General features: G+C 41.7%; 2 protein-coding genes across 6 annotated transcripts; both read right to left on the bottom strand.

Moving 5' to 3' along the window:
• Window positions 1–478: 478 nt before the first annotated feature.
• Window positions 479–6778, bottom strand: wee1 (WEE1 G2 checkpoint kinase). Its single transcript, XM_075471079.1, has 10 exons — window positions 5825–6778; window positions 5012–5226; window positions 4533–4599; window positions 3878–4050; window positions 3255–3523; window positions 3073–3162; window positions 2866–2951; window positions 2598–2768; window positions 2080–2225; window positions 479–1638 (listed from the first exon to the last, which is right to left on the bottom strand). Exons 1-10 carry the CDS (start codon window positions 6311–6313, stop codon window positions 1482–1484), a joined length of 1863 nt encoding a protein of 620 aa, XP_075327194.1. The 5' UTR covers window positions 6314–6778; the 3' UTR covers window positions 479–1481.
• Window positions 6779–7297: 519 nt separating this feature from the next.
• Window positions 7298–19106, bottom strand: znf143b (zinc finger protein 143b). 5 transcript variants are annotated; one of them, XM_075470476.1, is made up of 16 exons: window positions 17937–18499; window positions 17784–17837; window positions 17561–17676; window positions 16905–17093; window positions 16614–16694; window positions 16073–16269; window positions 15769–15837; window positions 15565–15681; window positions 15390–15465; window positions 15021–15146; window positions 14312–14491; window positions 13883–14110; window positions 13548–13696; window positions 12348–12500; window positions 8956–9096; window positions 7298–8004 (listed from the first exon to the last, which is right to left on the bottom strand). In XM_075470476.1, exons 3-16 carry the CDS (start codon window positions 17664–17666, stop codon window positions 7921–7923), a joined length of 1896 nt encoding a protein of 631 aa, XP_075326591.1. In that variant the 5' UTR covers window positions 17667–17676; window positions 17784–17837; window positions 17937–18499; the 3' UTR covers window positions 7298–7920. The 5 variants fall into 5 exon arrangements, with proteins under 5 accessions (XP_075326591.1, XP_075326592.1, XP_075326590.1 ...); XM_075470477.1 differs by lacking the exons at window positions 17784–17837; window positions 17937–18499 and adding an exon at window positions 19013–19102 and having other exon boundaries at window positions 17561–17673; XM_075470475.1 differs by having other exon boundaries at window positions 17784–18499.
• Between the last annotated feature and the right edge of the window lie 730 nt (window positions 19107–19836).

Genomic DNA, 19836 nt, shown 5'->3' with positions numbered 1-19836 from the left:
AATTGTTTTGTATATGGGATTATCGTCCATTGACTCTTTTGGGCTTTCACATGCGCGAGCATACCAACAAGAGGTAAGTGACATGCTGTTTATAAAGTTGTTTTGTAACGTCCCCATGCCAGTAATGTGAGAACCATGCATATGGTTTTGATGGTAAGGCTTGTGACTTTATTGTCGGATGGTTTATAAAGTGGTGTGACGTGTCTGCAGTGTGCAAGTTGTTGTTTTACGTGGAAGGGTTATTATTGCCCCTTGGCCACTACGTATTTGGCTAGCATGACAGGCTGCGCAAACAGCGCAATCACCGCACAGGGAGCGCCGATTTGCACCGGTCTGTGTCCTACTGTCAGTATTTGACAACCTCTAGCAATGGGATTGCGCTTCAAATGCCCCGGAGTTCCCCTTTAATTGCACAATTATATAGACAAATTTTAGAAGCAATTAATACAGAGAATTTATTAAAAGAACATATATACAAGTTACAAAGCTTTTTGTGTTAGGGGTTACAAGAACAAATGGATGAAGAATGCGTTTCAAAACAGTAATGGAGGATGAGCTTTGTGAAAATGGAAAAAACAGAACACATGAGAATTCAAAGAACAGGACGATGATTGCTCTAATGCTACAGGCAGGGTTGGCAGCACTGATCAACAGAAGAATCAAAGACTGGATCAATTCTAACCTCACAGATAATGAGTTGGCTCACTGGTTTGATCATTCAATTTTCATTTTTCATTTTTCCCCCCAGCAAATTGCATGATCCATTTTCCATCCAACAAAAAATAAAAATAAGGCAAATATTAAGTGGAAGGAATGGACTTCTGCTACTTGAAAGTTAGAGCCAATGACCTCTAGAATGATCCAATCTACATTGACCAAGCCCTGATACACACAAAACATCAATAGCAGCAAGTTTCCTTTATTTTTCTCATAAAACACTGTGGTTAGTTCCACATGTTGCCTCCAAAGTGCTCCATTACAAACACAGACACAGACACGGTCAGTTCTCACAACCCTCTGGTACCCAGCATCAGGCATTTGACAGGCAGTAAGGTGCACACGGCTAAGGCAAGTACATTCACACTGAAGAGGGCTTCACTGCAGCTTTGATCCTCTGCCATCGGGCTTCAGCTTTGTCAAGGGAAGTGCACGGATAGAATCGGGGAGAGAGCCTGATGTCTATGGAAACTTAAGGAATGACTGAGTGTAGAAGGTAAAGCAACTACCTTTGAGAAATGAGAATATTCCAAAGGAAAAAGCCCATCAGTAAAAGGGCTGAACAAGGCAACAAGGGTCTATTGGAAGAACTTCCAGTTCAGTGTAGCAACAGTCTACAGCTTCAGCTGGGCAGAAGATCCCAACTACTTGAATGACAGGGTTCTCCTCCAAAAGAAAGACGAGAGACCGTTTCAAGTTAACAGATCTGCTTAAAAGGTCCGCGAGCCTTTGTGTTCAACTTCCTGCCCAAGAGGAGTAAAGTCTCAGTAGATTGTAAGGCTGACCGACCGATTCATTTTCTTTCCAATGAGTCTGGAGGTTCTGGGGTTGGACTGGACTGTGGAGCGGGTCAGGATCCTGTCTGTGGACAAAACCTTCTCCTCCGCTGCAGCTCTGGCCAGCTGAGCTTTCTTCAGCTCTCTGAGGATTAGTGGAAAGAAACACAAGGAATCTGTTAAGTTCACAAGTGCAGAACACAAACTGCAAAACTTTGGCAGAAACTTTTCCTGCTTCTGTCCTGACAAACAATCATTTGGGTCATTTTTGAATGATTCTCAAATTCAAACATTTCAGTTTGCAAAAACTTCACTGTTTTGTCTTTGTCATCTCTGACATCAAAGCACTCAGACAAAAAAACAACAACAAAAAAACATGCACCGTCACCTTTGGTGTTTGGTACCTTTTTTTCCCAAACACCAAAAGGTCAACAAAATATCTCAATGGCCAGTCGAAGAGTTCCTTTGCATTGCCACAACAAATACAGCATCAAGAAAACTACTTGCAGCTTCACAGGCTATCTGAGAACTGTCTAATCCAAGCTCACTATTGAAAACCTAATAACAAAGTGTGTGCCGTGCTCACTTTTGAAGCAGGGCATTCTTGAACTTCTCTGCGTTGAGCTCAACTCGAAGTTGGTCTGCGCTCATTCTGGCAGCCGTCAGAAGCACCGGGTGTTTGATGAGGTCAGAGGCTGATGGCCGTCTGGTATGGTCAGGGTGGATCATCAGCTGGAAAAACAAGGGAAAAAAAAAAAAAAATCATTTTTAAAGATCAAATCAGACTAAAGTAAATACTGGGATGTGAAAGTAAAGGAGCAATCAGCCATCTCTGGATAGAAATGAGAAGAATAATAATAAACATTCTTATGTACCGATTAATCCGCATTTTATTTTCTAGATCAGTTGTTGGGGTAGTAACGTTGCAAGAAAAAATGTGAGTTAAAAAGACCAAGCTGAAGAAAACACATATTAGCACACGACCTGAAAGAATGGACTTGCTTGCAGCCAGGTTCCAACAGGAAACACAGCAAAGCCGTGACAACGACTTCCAGTCTCACAAACACTAAAGAGGAAAACGGGATGAAGGCGGTTGACTGTTACCTTGAGCAGACCGAGGAACTCGGGGGAAAGCACTTGTGGGATGGCGGGCAGTTTGCCCCGTCTGATTTCATGCCACTTTTCTCCATTGGTGGGTAGAGGTTCAACCCCTGAGGCGCTGACGACGGTCAGAGCCAAAGCAAAGATGTCTGCCTTTGTCAGGTTACTATAATCCTAAAAGAAGGACAGAACAACAGGATTAAAGACCGCATCTGAAGCCGTTCTGATTCCAAGGGGTAAACTGTTCAGGTTTAGAAGTAAGATTACAAACCTCTTGTAAAACTTCATTGGCTAAAAATCTACTGTCACCCTCCTCAACTTGTGGATTGTTCGCTGTAGTCACATGACCAAGATCACCTGAGAAAAGGAAAGTCAAGATTCTGAGTTTGTGAAATGCAATCTTACAGAAAAAAAAAACAACAAAAACAGCATCACTGCTTATAAAAAAAACAAAACAACGCAGGGCATTGTCACTTACCGATTTTGTAGATGACACTCGTCATTAGTCCATCCTCTTCATCACATTCATCACAGCTTGCTACAGATTTCAGTGAAATGAAGATGTTGCCTTGAACAAAAGTGTTGAAATGATTAATTTATGACCAGGAATCATTAAAACTAACCCAAAACAAACCACTCATTTTATCCACGAGTACTCACTGGGCTTAATGTCCATGTGCACCAGAGAAGTCGAGTGGATGTACTTGAGCCCTCGTGTGACTTGAAGCAGCAGATCTTTCAGTTTCAGCTCCGACAAGTAGCTAAGCCGCCTGTAGTTCTCTGTTATGACATCGGACAGCGTGCCGCCGTTGCAGTACTCGTTCTGGATGAGCATGTGGTCGTCCTCAGCCCAGGCCGAGTAGTATCGTACAACGTGTGGATGTTGGCCCAGCACGGCGTGTGCATACACCTCCCGTAAAGCATTTTGCCTGTGCAGGAGAGGGGACATGGCGTTTTAATTGGAAACATCTGAAACTGGTTATGCTGTTCAAAGGGGGGGATAATAGGCCGCCTCAAGGCTTTCTGGTTAATGAGTTGCTAAAGCAGAAACACTGTTCAGACATGCAAAGGAGCACATGAATACCACCGGGTGCATAAATGATAATATCAACCCCAATTATTAGTTAGCATGTACAAAAATGGAAGTGTCTGACCCTCATTACAAAAATAATAACATCGAGCACTCCTAGTAATTTTTAATTGTTCATTGAATTACTTATATTCACAAAAAAATAAATAAATCACATATTTCCCAAAATTCCCAACAGAAATAATCTACTTACTCGTCCACTGATCCTGCCAGAGGCTTCTTTGACCTCTTAATGGCGTAGATGCAGCCATCCAGTCTTTTCACACACTTGAACACGGCACCAAACTCCCCGCAACCTATTTTCTCCAGCTCGAGAAACTCTGAAGCATATCGGGACATCATGTTGCTCTCCATCATAGTGACCCTCTGAGGGCAGACAGAGGTACAACAAGTGGAACATTAACATTTCAACCAGCACAAACTTGTTTTCAAGAAGCTTTTAGCATCACATCAAAGCAAACCAGTTTCCCAAACAATCAGTTTCAGGCAATTTGCACATAAATTGACACTCAGCAGCCATTCACTTTTTTTTTTTTACTTTGAACTCACAACTACTTCTGGTACTTCTTGTGCAATATGTCAGCTGAACACAAGGCCACATTTCTGTCAATTAAGTCGCTATATGTGCCTTTATGATAAATTTACATCAAACCTCCTAAATCAAAATTAATTAAGCATATCAAACAGCCAAATGTTGTGGACATCCTCTGAGATTTAGCTGCTTTCCTCTGACATACAGCTTAAGATGAAACATTTTGTAAGATACTACAAATCAAATTAAGACAAGTTTGAGGGCCTCCATTTTCCTGTGTGTAAGTGTATATTTATATGTAGTCGATGCAATTTACCTTAGATGGTGGGAGGACTTCATCTTCTCCTTCCCCGTCACTTGCCTCCATGTCTTCTCCACAGGAGCTGAAAAACAACAGAGGGTGTTGTTTGTTAGCATTCTGTACAGCAGGGGGCGGACTTCACAAGCACATGGCAGAGTTCACTGGTAACCATTAGGTCTTGGTTGCCAGCCAATCCCCCCTGACCTTAGTTAACGGCTTTAACGTATCTGGTTGTCTCAACAAAAGCTTCAGTCTGCATTAAAAATGACAGGAATAGCTGTTCAACCATGCTCTGCAATGTGTGATGAGCACATTTGCACTGCTTTAGGAGCAAAACGTTGAATAAAACACTGACTGCAGCCGGTCTACTCCCACAGAAGCACGAGAGGCACTGTGCGATCTGTTCAGCTACAACAGGCTGTAACGCGACAATCTGAGACACAACAAAGACAAACTATTCCTAACGTTTTGGAAAGAAAACATGAGCAACATACTCGTTCCAGTGGGCTCGCTTCCTGTTGTTTCTTTGTTGTGTGGCAGACTGGATGAGGAGGGAGTCTGGGGTGAAGGGGTTAAAGTTGACCAGAGGGATCTGCTGTCTCCTGGTGCTGTCTGTGATTGACTTTCCTGGAGACTCCACATTCTTGAACAGGGCGACTCTCCTGCTGGAGGATCCCGGGCCGGAGCCTCTGGCTCTGGACAGCAAACTCTGCAAAAGACAAGTATAATGCTCTGTTAATTACTAAAGCGAGAAGCAGAAAAAAAATCCAACTACTTTAGTATAAATAAGACCATCTACATGGGCACAACAGATTTCAAATAAACCAAAAACATGTGTAATTCTACAATTATGTCATACTTTAATAATTGAGTGCATACATTTCTGCACTGATCAACTATAGAGACATGCCTGGACATAAAACTCCCAAGCACTCCAACGATCTGGCCTTCTGACTACACTGAAAGCATTATGCAACAGGTACAGTTATAGATTAAGTGGGTCACTGGGACGTTAACCGACACAGCAAAAATATCGACTGGAATTTAAAAGGAAAGAAAAGAAACAACACACAAATAAAAAATTACAGGCAGGAATGCCACGGTTTTTGGATAGAAAACAGTCAAAACGATGATTAAGCAAGACTGTTCAAGTGCTTTAAGAGCATTTAAAGGAAAAACTGCCCTTTATGCTGCCCATGCTGGACTGTGGTCTCATATATTCGACCAAATTCAGACACTTGGTATCAAATAAACGGGTTTTAAAAGCCTGTAACTACTGTGATCAGTGCATCTCAACGAGTCCTCACCTTTGGTGTGTGTGGTGTGTCGAAAAGTCGGAGCTTTCTGAAGGTTTTGTGCGGAGGTGTGTCGGGGCAGTCTGGGATCGGGGAGCTGGATCCTTCCCCGTCGTCCTGGATGAAGCTCCGCTCTGGCGACCCTCCGTACAGCCGTGAGCCTTTCCTCGGCGACGGCGAAGAGTTGGCTAAAATAACACTGCTCGGTGACCGCAGATGAGTCGGAGAACCGAAACTCTCCTCGTCCCACAGCTCCACGTCGTCGTCCCCACCGGACTGATTCAGGGGGCTGTGGCTCCCTCCCAGCCTTTTCTCGGTGGTGTCCCGTCTCACTGCCATCGGAGAATCCATCTCTGTGAAGCCCGACTCGCCCCCTGTGCTGTTGTTAACATCCTCAATGGGGTCATCTTCTCCGTCGCTGGATGTGAACTGTAATTTCTGACGAATAAGTCGACTTTTTGGAGACGGAGTTCCGTGCCGGTGGCGACTGTAACTCGACATTTTCAGGATTTAAACCCCGGTTTCGTCGACGAGAAAAAAGAAAATCACGCGGTTTGGACCCCCAGCGCAGGGGGAGCGGCGTTCCTCTAAAAAAAAAAAATAATAATAATAAGTCAAGTCTTAATTACCTTTAAGTCAAGGTATCAAATAAAGTTCGTGAAAAAAATGCTCTCTATTGCTCGAATTCACCAAAAAAGGTAACTCGCTTCCCAATTCCAACACGCTGAGAAAAGGCCATGGACTAGCTTGTATTCACGGTAGAAAACAACTTCTTATGTTGTTATTAAACTAAAGCAAATCCCAAAAGCTCTTCGTTCCGTTGAATACCGGTATCCGTCACGTCGTCTTCAAAGGTCGCCGTCACCGAAACGTCTTTCCTCAATAAAACCTTAGCAATGTTTACAAAAAGTTTGAATGAGTCAAGAAGTGAGTTCTTCCTATCACGCGCGTGGCAAAGGACTTCCCGCGACCGTTGGTCACGTGTTACAGTGCAGCCAATCAGAGGTCCCTTTGAAATTTTGAAAGATGGGCGTTCCAGAGAGGTTTCGGGAGGAGTTATGTCATCTACTGCAGTACGATAATCTGGCGCGAACGCGTGCCTTTCTCAACTCCAGACTGAAGTCACCCAAGTACATTAACTACGAGACAATGCGTTCATTATTTGGACGGCACTATCAAAGTAAAACCGCAATAAAACTACATCAAAGAGTGAACTGAATATACAGCCCATGCTGTTCACTTATATATGTGACAATAAAAATTCACGTTTAAAAGGGTCTCACACACAAACTGCCATAAACCGTCTTTTTTCAAAAATTTTAATAATTAACTTCGAAATAAAGTAAAATAAACAATTTTAAGGAGTGTCTGGATTATTTTAAATGTAAACTTAGTACGATGTCTTTTCAGGTTCCTAATATACCACTCCAAAATACTTTCAATCATTTCATAAGATCATGTATGTAAAAGATGTCAATATTTTGTGTTGGAAACTACTGTCTGGAAGGAAAGTTGTACAGTATGGACTGGTGGAAAGCTCTCAAACTGAGTCATCAGGTTGTTTCACAAAGTGAATACGTGTCCTCTTTAATCAGGTGTTTTTGTTATACAAAGGTGGACCTTACTACTCATGCACTGTACAGACCTTAGTCATCTCTTTTTTTTTCAATTTGTTTTTTTTATGCTGCCATCTTTTACTCACCTGTGATTCGTCAGTTATGAATCATCAAGTTACATTTAGTTATGCAACATATCCCCGGAACCCCCTTCACCTTTACAGCAGAGCAAAGATGGAAGGATAAACGTGTAACCAGAATTTAGAGTAAAAGAATAATCGCACAATCTTTTTTTTTTTTTTAATTAGAAATAGCATTAACTGTACACTGCACTGTGCATTGTGCACCATAAACATTACAAAGCATTTTTTCCCCTCTCCCATTTTCCCAGACAAAACAGCTGAGCAGAACTCCAGTTATCAAAATCCTATGTACACATAAAAGCTAAATTCAATTGTGGAAAAAAACAAGGAGGAAGACGCATGATTTCTCCCATTAATATAGTTAATTTGAAAGGGTCTTGTTCCTAAATTATTGTCCTTAATAAGTCCATCAATCATCCAGGCCCGGTGTGTCTCCTTGCTGTATTCTTGATGCTATTCTAATGGCTTCCTCCAGCGAAGGCTGATCGCTAAGCTGAAGAGAGGGAAAAAAAACAAAACACAATATGAATAACACAGACACTGACTGACACTTTGATAATTACCGTTAATTAGCATTCTGATTGAATCAGTTTACTTTGCCTTCCTTTTAAAAGGCAAACAGTGTTGAGTAAAAAGAGAAAACAAAGCCCGGTCATCAGACCTGTGGTGATCGTGTCCAAATCAAGAATTTCAATTTAATGTAAGAGCCCAATATTTAGTTTAAACAAAATTGTTTTTTTTCGAATGGGTAAATGTGTCTTTAATGCAATAGATGATGTAGAGACAACTTTGGTTTATATCACACACAAAGTCATCAGGTACAACCATGGATGGAAACTTTGGAAAACTTTAATGGAAAAATTCCACTCACTTCCTGCTGCTGTTGCCAATAAAAGAAGAAATGACACCACAACTGTGTACGATTATCCTTACAGCACCGTTACAGCGTTTTGATGGTCATCGTGAATTGGATTTACATGACAACTAAAATTATGACTTTTTAGAAGGTTTTGGTTTAATATGATCCCAAACTGAATGCACCTGCGGGACACAGGAGCACACTTTCCTATAACACCTGACTTCAACCCCACACACCCAGGAAACTTTTAAGAATTTAGGCAAATAGTTTAAGTGGGTGGGACCTGGGAAGGGATTATGAAGCAAAACAATAGCCTCAGCCTCAACTGAAACCACGGCCAGTATCATCTAAAACTCCTGATAGTATCATATTAAGAATTTAAATAAAAACAAACAAACAACTGACCCAAAAATGATGCTTCAGGACAAAAACACAAAGTGCATATAGTGCATATGTGACAATCTTGTACTGCTGAGTTTGTATTCCTTAGTAATTTTATAGGCGGACGATTCCCTGCATTTTTACCCCGTTATGTATCATTTTGTGTCCGCTCATCCTCTTTACAAAGCAACAAGCCAAACTCACCAGTCCACTGACCTGCACAGCAATGTGGGTGCCATTTGAGGTGGCCAATAATGTGACAGGATGAATATCTTCTTGCTCATGGCTGTAGCCCGCCTCCTCCACAGTTTGAAACGAGGCCATGTCAGGTGTCATGATGGCCACCTGAGGACGACAAGAGATGTCTTTAACAGTTGGACGAAGCCGTTAATGCTGCGTCTGAAAAGAACTGTGGCAAAGACTGTAAATGCAACATCTGACAAAAAACAAACAAACAAAAAAAAAGAGAAAATCACCACACTTGCAGGATGTTTATTTAGCTTTTAAACGTATCTAGAACAAAAAAATTCTTCAATATCCCCCCCAGATCATCAAATTGGCAGGAAAAACAGGCAAATTTCCACAATAACTGCTGATGTGGACCAGGGGAGATGGCGCAGGACCAACCAGCTGCAGCTGAACACCACCAAAACAAAGGAAATGGTGGTTGACTTCAGGCGAATCACCCCGCCCCTGGTGCCTGTCTCTATCGAGGGGGAGACAGTGGAGACAGTCTGCACGTACAAGTACCTAGGGGTACATCTGGACAATAAACTGGACTGGTCTGCAAACTCACACGCACTATACAAGAAGGGTCAGAGCAGGCTCTAATTTCTGAGGAAGCTGAGATCCTTTAATGTCTGCAACAGACTCCTGCTGATGTTCTACCAGTCTGTCATGGCCAGTGTGCTCTCCTATGCTGTGACATGCTGGAGGGGTAGCATTAGGAAGAGAGATGCTGGACGCCTTGACAGGTTGGTGAGGAAGGCTGGGTCTGTTGTAGGCACAGAACTGGAGGCTCTCACTACCACAGCTGAGAAGAGGACACTGAGCAGACTCTTCTCGATAATGGACAACCACAGTCACCCTCTGCACTCTGTGTTTGCCAACCAGTGAAGCCTGTTCAGCTACAGGTTCCGCGCCATTCCATGCAGGACGGACAGGCTACGGAGGTCCTTTGTCCCCAGGGCAATCCAGCTGTTCAACACCACACAGAAAGAGACTGCCATAGGTGATTGAACGGCATAATCCCCCCCCCAATAACCAGGAACAATTTCTCTGCACCAGGACTCTTTTTACTGCTCTTCACTTTGGACAATACTGTGTATGTGTGTGTGTGTGTGTGTGTGTGAGATCTGCCTTTTGCTGAATGTATGGAGAGTTATATGGCTGTTATATGTGCAATGTTGTGTATAGTGCCTTGTTTATATGTTTATATGTGTATATGCTACTGGACACCTTAATTTCCTTCGGGATTAATAAATGGTACTCTACTCTACTTATTACTTCAACAGTAAATGTACAGGTCGTAATTGAAGCTTTGGACAATTTTCTCACTCCAACAATCAAAAGGAGGTTTGGTGAAAGGGACGATGACGCATCTTGCCACAGAGCGAGGAGCAAAAAAACTCTATTCAGAAATGACACGGCCAGGAAACCGTCTGGATCGCACGGGGGAAAATTGGGGGAAAAAAACAACGACAACTCCTATACACTAGAGCTGGAACCTTACTAAAGAAGAATGTACATTTTTTTCAGTTAATTCAATCCTGTAAAGAATTCAAGGGGTCATAAAATCCTAAGGAAACCCAACAAAGCATTTACTGATTTCTTTTTCTTTTTTTGGGTTCATAATTCCATTTTTCTTCATCTGGGAAAAAGAAGGGAAAAAAGAAACACATTTGCAAAAACTTACAATTTCATTCAAAATAATTGAGGAATGTTTTAAAAAGCCAGAATGTTCAGCTATTAAACTAAATTGTTCATTTGGACGATCGGGTGGGGCTGGAGAGTGATATTTGGAAAGCTGATTGGATAAAACTGTGCAAATTTGAGGATGAAAATGAGGACCACCAGCACACTAATGATGCCATAATGACATCTACATTTAGCACTTTGAGATTGTTTTAATGTAAAGTGTTTTATAAATAAAATTCATTATTATTATTATTATTATTATTATCAACGCTGAATGTGTATTTGATAAGTCGTTCATCTATTGGAGCCAGACGTTTTTTGGAGCCATGAGTGGTATTGTACTTTGAGGCACTTTCACATCCGCTTCAAGTCAGACAGTTGATGGCTACTTGTTTTTTTTGTACAGTTTAAGACAGTAAAAGATGGTATATTGTACGGAGAGGCTGCATTGACCAGCCTCTGTCATATAGGTAGAGTAGTCGCCATGGTTCTTCATATGAATCTCCACTAATTCTTTTATTTGAGATTCTAAATAGCAAAATGGTAAATTGGGGATTTTAAAAGGAGAGTAAATATGTCGCATTACAGTGGCAACTGTATGACTTCTATTTATTTATTTATTCATTCATTCATTCTTTTTTTTTTTTTTTTTTTAATGTACCCCTGGCCTTTATAAAATACAATCCAGCTCAAGTAAGGGTGTCAGAGTTGGGTCACAGTTCAAGCAGGAGCCACATCTGGTGCAATCATGGAGGTTTACCAGACAACAGACTGTGGACTACGAAGAGTGAACCACTCAGAAAAAGACAACCACTTGCAGGCGCTGTTGCAGTTTGGTTATTTCTCTGCATGGTGACACTAGCCGCTTTCGGACTGTAGGAACCTTTGGCAGTTCTAATAACCTTTTAATCCGCGGGGCCGTTTTCTCCCGTGTTTGGACATACAGGAACTCGGGGCTTTCTCCCTTAGTTCCTATAACTATTTAGCTCCTTCTCCGAGGTCGGGTCTTTTCATAGTTCTATAGAACTAATCTAACGGAGGTGTGTGGTGGTCGGTAGCTACGCCCCATGTCATGCTATCACGGCTGAAATGTCTCCTCATATGACACAGACACAACCGGCGGGTGTTTAATAAGTTAAACTTACACTGGTCTCATTTGTCTGCAGCGCTCTGCTCTCCTTTCTTCCTTCATGAAATAAAAAAGTATCGTCTCCTGACTCTCTCTGTGGGCTCTTCCAGCCTCGATATTAGACGCCTGATGTGATTGTCCATGATTAATATCACCATCATGCAGACCATGAACACGGTGGCCTCCCCACTCTCCATATTAGCTTCTTGGTGGTGTTTTTTCTACTCTCCTTACTTTTACCGTTTTGTTTTGTGTTTGAATGTAGCGCTAAACGGCTAACGGCTAACACGTCACTGCAGCAGAGGGCTGCGCGCGGCGCATCAGTCCCTATCAGGTCCCGACTCATGTGCGAATGCAGACTGAAACAGTTCCGCTGGGGAAGGATAGTTATCAGAACGAAATTCGAGGAGGGTAGTTCTGATAACTACTTCCTTAGAACTGTCTGTCCGAAAGCGGCTACTGTAAGTCTGGTCTGAACGTAAAGAAGAAGGAAAGGGAACGAAAAAAAAAAAAGTTTTGTAGAGACGACAGAGTTACGACACTTGTTTACCTGTTCATCTGATCCGTCTGTTGCTACCATGGTAACTGAGTGAGTGCCTTGCGTTGCCAGTTCATGGGCTGGGATGGTTATGGTTGTGCCTTCTTGGGTTACCATGGTGATTGTGCCACCCATAGCTTGTAAGTCTGCTTCAGAGATACTGACCTGATATGGAACACAGTACAAAGGGATAAATATTCAGTTTCACAGTAAATCAGTTCTTAAATCTGTGGTATTACTCATTATGCACAACAATTATGTGAATTTGAATATATACAGAACTGTAGGTGTGACTTAATTATTTACTGGTACTGCAACTATATACTTCATGATAGATAAGCTGCATTCTGAATGTCTGTTACTATTCTTTATTTTCTTCTTCAAGATGGTCTCACATTGCTTTTACTATGTTTGTTCGTTTATGTTTATGCATTTGGCAAATGCTTTAATCCAAAGCGACTTACAAAGGAGACTATAACAATGAAGCTAACATCAAAAGGTAACAATAAGCTACAAACCACTAGTCAGGCTGTGTCAGAGGTGACAGGGGTGACGGCATAGAGGGAAGTACAGAAAGAGAAGGTTCAGTAGAGGGGGTAGGGAAGTACAGGTAGTGCTGGAAAGGTCATTCCACCATCATGGAACAAATAGAGTCTGGATTGTCTTGAGCATGGTGTAGGCACTGCTAGACGACAATCCTTTGATGACCGGAGTGACCGAGTCGTGACAGGAGCCTTTGTGGGCCTAGCATCAGTGACTTGAATTTGATGCGGGAGGCCAAGGACAGCTAGTGGAGCTCAACGAACATCTTATTGGTCAATTTGTTTTCGGTTTCTGTTGAGAAGCTTTTACTACTTATAAGCCAGTTTTGGTTAGTGGTGACCCTGACTAACTAGCTAGTGATCTCATGACTGTGAAGCATGTGACATGGTGCGCTGGCAGATTGTGAAACTTCCACTGGAACGTAATAAAGCAACAAAACCAAACTGTGAATGATAGTAGTCAGCGCTCATTCGCTTTTAGAAGCCTCTTTTATCTGGTAGAGCTTTGACAAAGTACTGTATACACATGCGAGGCTCTTTCTTACTTATTTTACAATTTGGTTAGTCACTAAAAGACTTTATAATATCTATTTGCTGGAACGTGTCAGTGCAAAGCCATAGTCATACGGTTTATTACTCAAAAGTAGAAACAAGCAGTTAGAAAAGTTACCTGTTGTTGTGTCCCATCCTCCTGAGTTACCAAGGCAACATGCTGCTGACCCACCATTTCGTGGGTCTCCACTGGAACCTGCTCTGAGCCAGAGTCGTCTGCCTCCACCACAGTTGACGTATAGCTGACATTTGGATCATCAATGGCATCTGAAAGATTACTTAAAGTCAATCAGTGACTTATTGAGTTTTCTTTCGATTAGAATGCAAATTTGCAGCTCCACACTTGAGTTGGATCTAATCTTATACACACTCCACCATCGATAATAAAAAGGGGAAAAAAACCAACAAACCTTTTTCTTAAAAGGAGTTTCTCTCCATTGCATATTCACTGACCTGCTGGTGGTTCAAAGTACGCCTCCTGCTCCTCCTCGATGGGCTCGGTGTCGTTGTGTGCTGTGCGTTTGTGCATGGCGAGCGTTGAGATCTGCTTGTAGGTTTTACCACAATGGTTGCAGTTGTAAGGTTTGCAAGGTGTATGGACAACATGGTGTTTATAAAGGCTGGAGTATTCTGTGAAGCGCTTTTCACAACCAGGCACGGTGCACACATATGGTTTCTCTCCTGTAGAAGTAGAAAAGCAGTCGGACAAAAAGTTTTGTTTATTTATTAAAAGTATGAGAAGCTTTTTGAAACGTTTATTAAGTATTTAACAAGGACTCAAGAATAACTATGTACATCATGGTACAGGACACTACACTAAGTATAAACTGGCTGGCTAAGTCATCAGGGACATCAGAGACAATGATACGTAAAGGGACGCACCGGTGTGAATTCTCATATGATTCTTGTAATTGGTGGCACTGGCAAATGACCGTCCACAGCTTGGCTCAGAGCAGTAGTATGGCCGCTCTCCAGTGTGTGTTCGGATGTGAACTTTGCGGATGTTGGAGGTGGTAAATGATCTGCCGCAGCCGTCGACTGGGCATTTAAAGGGCTTCTCTCCTGCACAACAAGACATAACATGCAAAGACGTGAAGAAAAAAAACAACCAGGAAGCAATTTCAAATTTCCATACAGTATCAAAACTTCTCATTCTCACACTAATGAGAGAAAAAGAATCCTTCTCCTTAGTGGTAACATGATAAAATGCTAAACGTGTCTGTCTTTTTAGGCCACAGTATTTTGTTAATTGTATTTTATTTCAAATATAAACAGTGGGGACTCAGCATCACGCTGCTCATGATGACCATGTGCCTACCCTCCGGCACTTTGACAGTTGCTGAAAGCCTGAGCTCCCTTCATCTAACGCAACCTCTCAAGTTGTTCAGCCAATCCGGATGCTTCCTCACATCTTGTGTCATTTCAAAACACTCTTACTTTGGTCCGTTAGTTTTCACCGGCATCATCATTTCAACGTTTCAGTTATCAGCAGCAGCAAACTGGTCATCAGTAGAACACATTTACACTTTTAAAGCTCACGGTAACTTTCAACAAAGTCATTACAGGTCAGTGTCAGCGTGTGGATGTGTACCTGTATGAGTCCTTGTGTGCTTTTGAAGGTCTCCAGAGGTTTTAAAGGATTTGCAGCAATTCATTTCCTGACATCTATATGGCTTCTCTCCCGTGTGTGTGCGTGAGTGACTCTTCAGTCCATACCCTTATATTGACATAAACATTGACAGTCAGTTAGGTCTTTACCAATGGACAACTCACACATATTTCTATTCAGTCCATTCCAATTGCAAAAGCTAATATGACAAATAGCTTCACCATGATAATGGGATTCTAATTAAACAACGCTTAAATAGTGAAAACGGGGAAAAACAACAACATGACACTGTCTGTTGTATCAAAGTTAAGAAGACATGAGGGCACGACGAGTTTCATTTTTCATAACCACCTGTGGCAAACTTCTTCCCACAGCCTCGATAGTCACAGTTGTACGGTTTGTCTCCAGTGTGGGAGCGTTCGTGTACCTGCCGCATGAGAAAAGAAAAAAAAAACAACAACACACTGTTGTTACTGAAAAGATTATTTTCTGTGTGCACGCACGTTCACAAATCACCCACACTGACCTTGAGGTGGTGCGCAGTCGTGTAGAGCTTTCCACAGCCTTCATATTCACAGCGGAAAGACTTTTCTCCCACATTTGACACTCTTGCAGGCCTGTTGTCTTGACCTTGTAGCACAATCTAAAAGACAAGAAGCACGATTTAGTCTGTGTTCTTCAACTACAAGTGAAAACTTAATACATAAAAGGAAATACATAGATACGCTACCCGCATTTGGACACCATTGTCTGCTTCCACTCTGCCAAAGGACCCCAAAGAGTTTTCAACATTCTCCACCTAAGAGGGAAAAGGACAGACATTTCCTTTTTATTGATAGTCAGCTGGAATAACCTGAAAATTCCCAACAATGAGAAACAGATATGCATGTTAGTAGGATCTTAATACAGTACAGCAATTAAAAAATCCATCTACACAATATACAAATACCAATTTAGTGCATGTTATCATTATATTCTATCCCACATTATAAAGAAAATTTTCTACAAGAAAGCAAATGAAACAACACATGTACCTTTGTACTATACTGCTCCAACACACTGATGGTCTCTGGGTCGATGGCTGTGGCCTCAGCCTGCAGGTCAGCGATGGTGCCATCAGCCTGGATGGCCAGGATGGTGTTGGACTGAGGCATGTGCACCGTGTGCTGGATGTAGGCGGTGCTGCCATCCTCCAGCTGTACCTCCTGCAAGCCACTCTGGTCATATGTATCTGCAAAGAAACACGGACATGGATTTAGAGTAAATAAATAAATGAGATGAGATGAGGCGTGGGTCCAATAAGAAACCTCAGGGTCAGAGAAGGTTGCTGGTTTTCTTTATTCCACATCAATGCGAGTCCGATTGTCACATTTAAGTATTTCTAATTGCTGTGAAATACAAAATTTTAGCATGTTTTTCAAGTTTCCTTTCATTAAAAATTGAACGAGAGTCAGAATAGTCCAGTAATGCCGCACAGACCTATTTCTGCACTGAAAGTTGAGGAAAGAGATAACAAATCTAAAATCCCCTGAAAAAAACCCAAAAACAACAACATTTGGGCTGTTAAATATTTACCTTTGGGTGTGTGAATGTATGCAGTTGTTCCATCTTCTAACTGAACAGCCTGCCCATCTTCAAGCTGTAAACTGTCCCCTCCTACAATGAACATTTAAAAAACAGTCACTTCCACCTCACCGATGTCGTGTGCTTGCAGGCCCATTGCAGCACAGTTAAAATGCATTTAAGTAAAAGCTTTACACAGCAAAACAACCTCAAACAATAAAAACACGCTGGAAAATTGTAAAATGTCTTCTTTTTTTTTTCTTTTTTCTTGCTACTACTATAATGCAGCGGTTTATCTCTAACCTGTTTTAGGCATGGACACATGCTGGACATAGGCAGCCGAGCCGTCCTCCAGCTGGATCACCTGACCATCCATGATCTGTCCATCTGAAAAGGAAGCTTTAGAGTCGTGTTGGATATATGCTGTTGAACCATCGGCAAGCGTAACAGCCTGCAGGCTCACTGTGTCCATGCTCTCCATCTGATCACCATCTAGAAAACCATTCAACAGGGACAACAATTAAACTATTGGCTTGACGGGTAAAAGGACGATGTTGTGGCGTACGCAGGATCATCACTTATTTACCCAGTTTTTTAAAAAAAAAGTTAAATAATAAAGAATAAAGATCCGATACGACTGTGGCTGGTGAAGTGAAAATACAAATGTGACTATTAGGATGGTTTGAGAACCTTGTCTCCTATTGTACACACAGATCATGTGGGTTTATGCTTTTTTAGGTCTTTCTTGGTTTCTTATTTAATTTTCATTGGAGAAAAAATAAAGTATTTCTCACTTCCTTAATCAATCAATTAATCCGTTTTAGCCTCTCTGAGTGAGGTAACTTAAACGTCACCCTAATGCTGTTCCGGTCCAGCACAGTTTATGTTTTGCTATTATTCAGCAAATACTGTCAGTGAACAGTGTTTTGTCAATGACAAATACAAGTCTGGTTGCTCACCTGCCACCGTCACTGCCTCCGTCAGACAGAGAGTAACAGGCTGCCCATCTGCATCGTGAAACTCTGACATTCCCTGGGAGTCCCGGTTTATCTGAGCCAAGAGCATGCTTTAGCTGCTGAAGGGACACAAAAAGGAGATTCAACCTTGTGCTGGCACCCACGGGTCAGCACACACAGTGGCTGGAAATTAACTTTGCTAGAGTCTAGCCAACATGCAACTTACTTGAAAAATAAAATGCTGGACCCATATTAACCCCTGTTCATCCCATTTCATACACTGTGATAGAATGCAGAAATATCAACAAGAAGTTTATACATTTAAAAATGTGTCCAAAGACTATTAATGTAGGATAATGAAAAAAAAATACAACTTTACAGCAGCCACATTGACAAGATTGTACAACAGATGGGTCTGGATTCACATTTCGTTCATGTTCCTCCTGAAATAATAGTCGCTCAATGCTGTTGATCTTCACATGACAAATCTTTCAGTCTCTGCTTCCAATCATATTAAACAAAAAGGTCCCCTTTTAACGATCTGGGCCCCCAAAGACATAGCACTGTATAGATTAAGACACATAACATGTGACTATATATATTAAAGAATAACTGTCCACCTAACTTGACTTCTAAAGTCATGGGGATGCCAAGCGTTTATCTAATTATTTAACAAGTATCCTATTATTATTATTACCTGTCATTACAACATGAAAAATATTTGAGGATTTACAATTTGTAGGCCACCCTTACAGCTCATTACTTGCAGAGGTTTAAACATCATCTTCTGACAGCTGATCTGTTTTTGGCGCTTGCTGATTTGAATCTAGCCTTTTCGGCTGGCTACCTACCTTAAACCACAACTATGACTTGCAACATTTTTAACTCTCTTTATCAAATAAGATTTCACTTAGAAGCGTGTTGAAAAAAGTCCAGTATAACACTTACACTGTTGTTGTTTTTAGCCAATTAACGACATATCTGAACAAACACAACACCGCTACAACCTCGGTAACAATGTCATAACATAGTAAGCTAGTTAGCAGTTATGCTAACAGCACAGCTAAATACGCCAAGTGGTGCCGTCACGACTTTTTATCGGTTGAGACCAAACTGTCTTAGGAAGATAAAGGTTAAGAGTTCGACGATCTTGAACTGTTATGTAGTGTCTTAGCCGCCTCCGAGTGACAGCTAGAAGCTAGCTAGCTCTCTCCATGCCATTCCTAGCCAACTTAGACTAACTAGCAACGCAGCAAGGAAACAAGAACGAGGAATCCATGAGCTAATTAATGATATCATAAGCATTTTGGCTCGGTGGGTGTCAGTTTTATTTTTTCATTAAACAGCTCTTTCCAATCTCCAACTGAATCCCTTCCACCGCCTGTCACTCCCACTCACAACAGAGATGGCTGTGGGAATAATGCACACTGGGTAAAAACCAATTTATATACTAACCTCCGAAAAAATTTCCAACAATTCCTCCTGTTCGACCACCATGCAACAGTACAGGAAATGATCAGCGACGTCCACACACCAGGAACATGTATGACAGCACAATACTACCAGTGTTGTCCCGCCTTTTCCCTTGACATGAAATACTATTGGTTAATGAGTTAAACGCTCACTCCTATTGGTCCAGAGCTCTGTCCGTCGTGTCCTTTTCGAGCTATGATAATATTATTCAGACGCCTGGGCCCCTTGCAGACGCCATTCCGCGTCGGTTTTCGTATTGTTTTCGGCTTTTGACCGCAAAAGTGCCGCACCGTATTAAAAAAATAAATATTAAAGCCATTGGTTACTCCACGGTCAACTGACAGTGGTATTTTGAGCCAGTGTGCGCCACGGGATACGGTCACGTTGCTTCTTCAGAAAGATAAACAGCGATGTGAGGGGAGGGTTTTCGGCATCCATGTTGAAAACAAGGTCGTGTGGGAAAAAAGGGGGAATGTGGGCAATGCAGTGAAAGAGGCTCGGTGTGATGAAATGTCCAGCCAACACCTGTTCAAACTACACTAAGCACATCTGATTAACTTGGGACATTTTATAGATCGTGTAGATGAGGTTTCCATGAATATCTAAGGTAGCAAGACTGACTAATGACAGCATTTACGTAAATAACAGACCAAAAAAGGTGCAATAGGGAAGTACTTGCGATATTATACGGAAAAATGCTCTATTTCAGACCACTAACAACAATAAAGAATAAGAATTATTTGAGCTTGAAGCGTTTTAACACATTGTGCTTATAAACCATTTCTGATGGCAGTTCCACAAAAACA

This window comes from Odontesthes bonariensis, chromosome 7 (assembly GCF_027942865.1).
Source record: "Odontesthes bonariensis isolate fOdoBon6 chromosome 7, fOdoBon6.hap1, whole genome shotgun sequence".
Taxonomy (NCBI): Eukaryota; Metazoa; Chordata; class Actinopteri; order Atheriniformes; family Atherinopsidae; genus Odontesthes; species Odontesthes bonariensis.
This window is presented reverse-complemented; position numbering and strand designations above follow the sequence as displayed.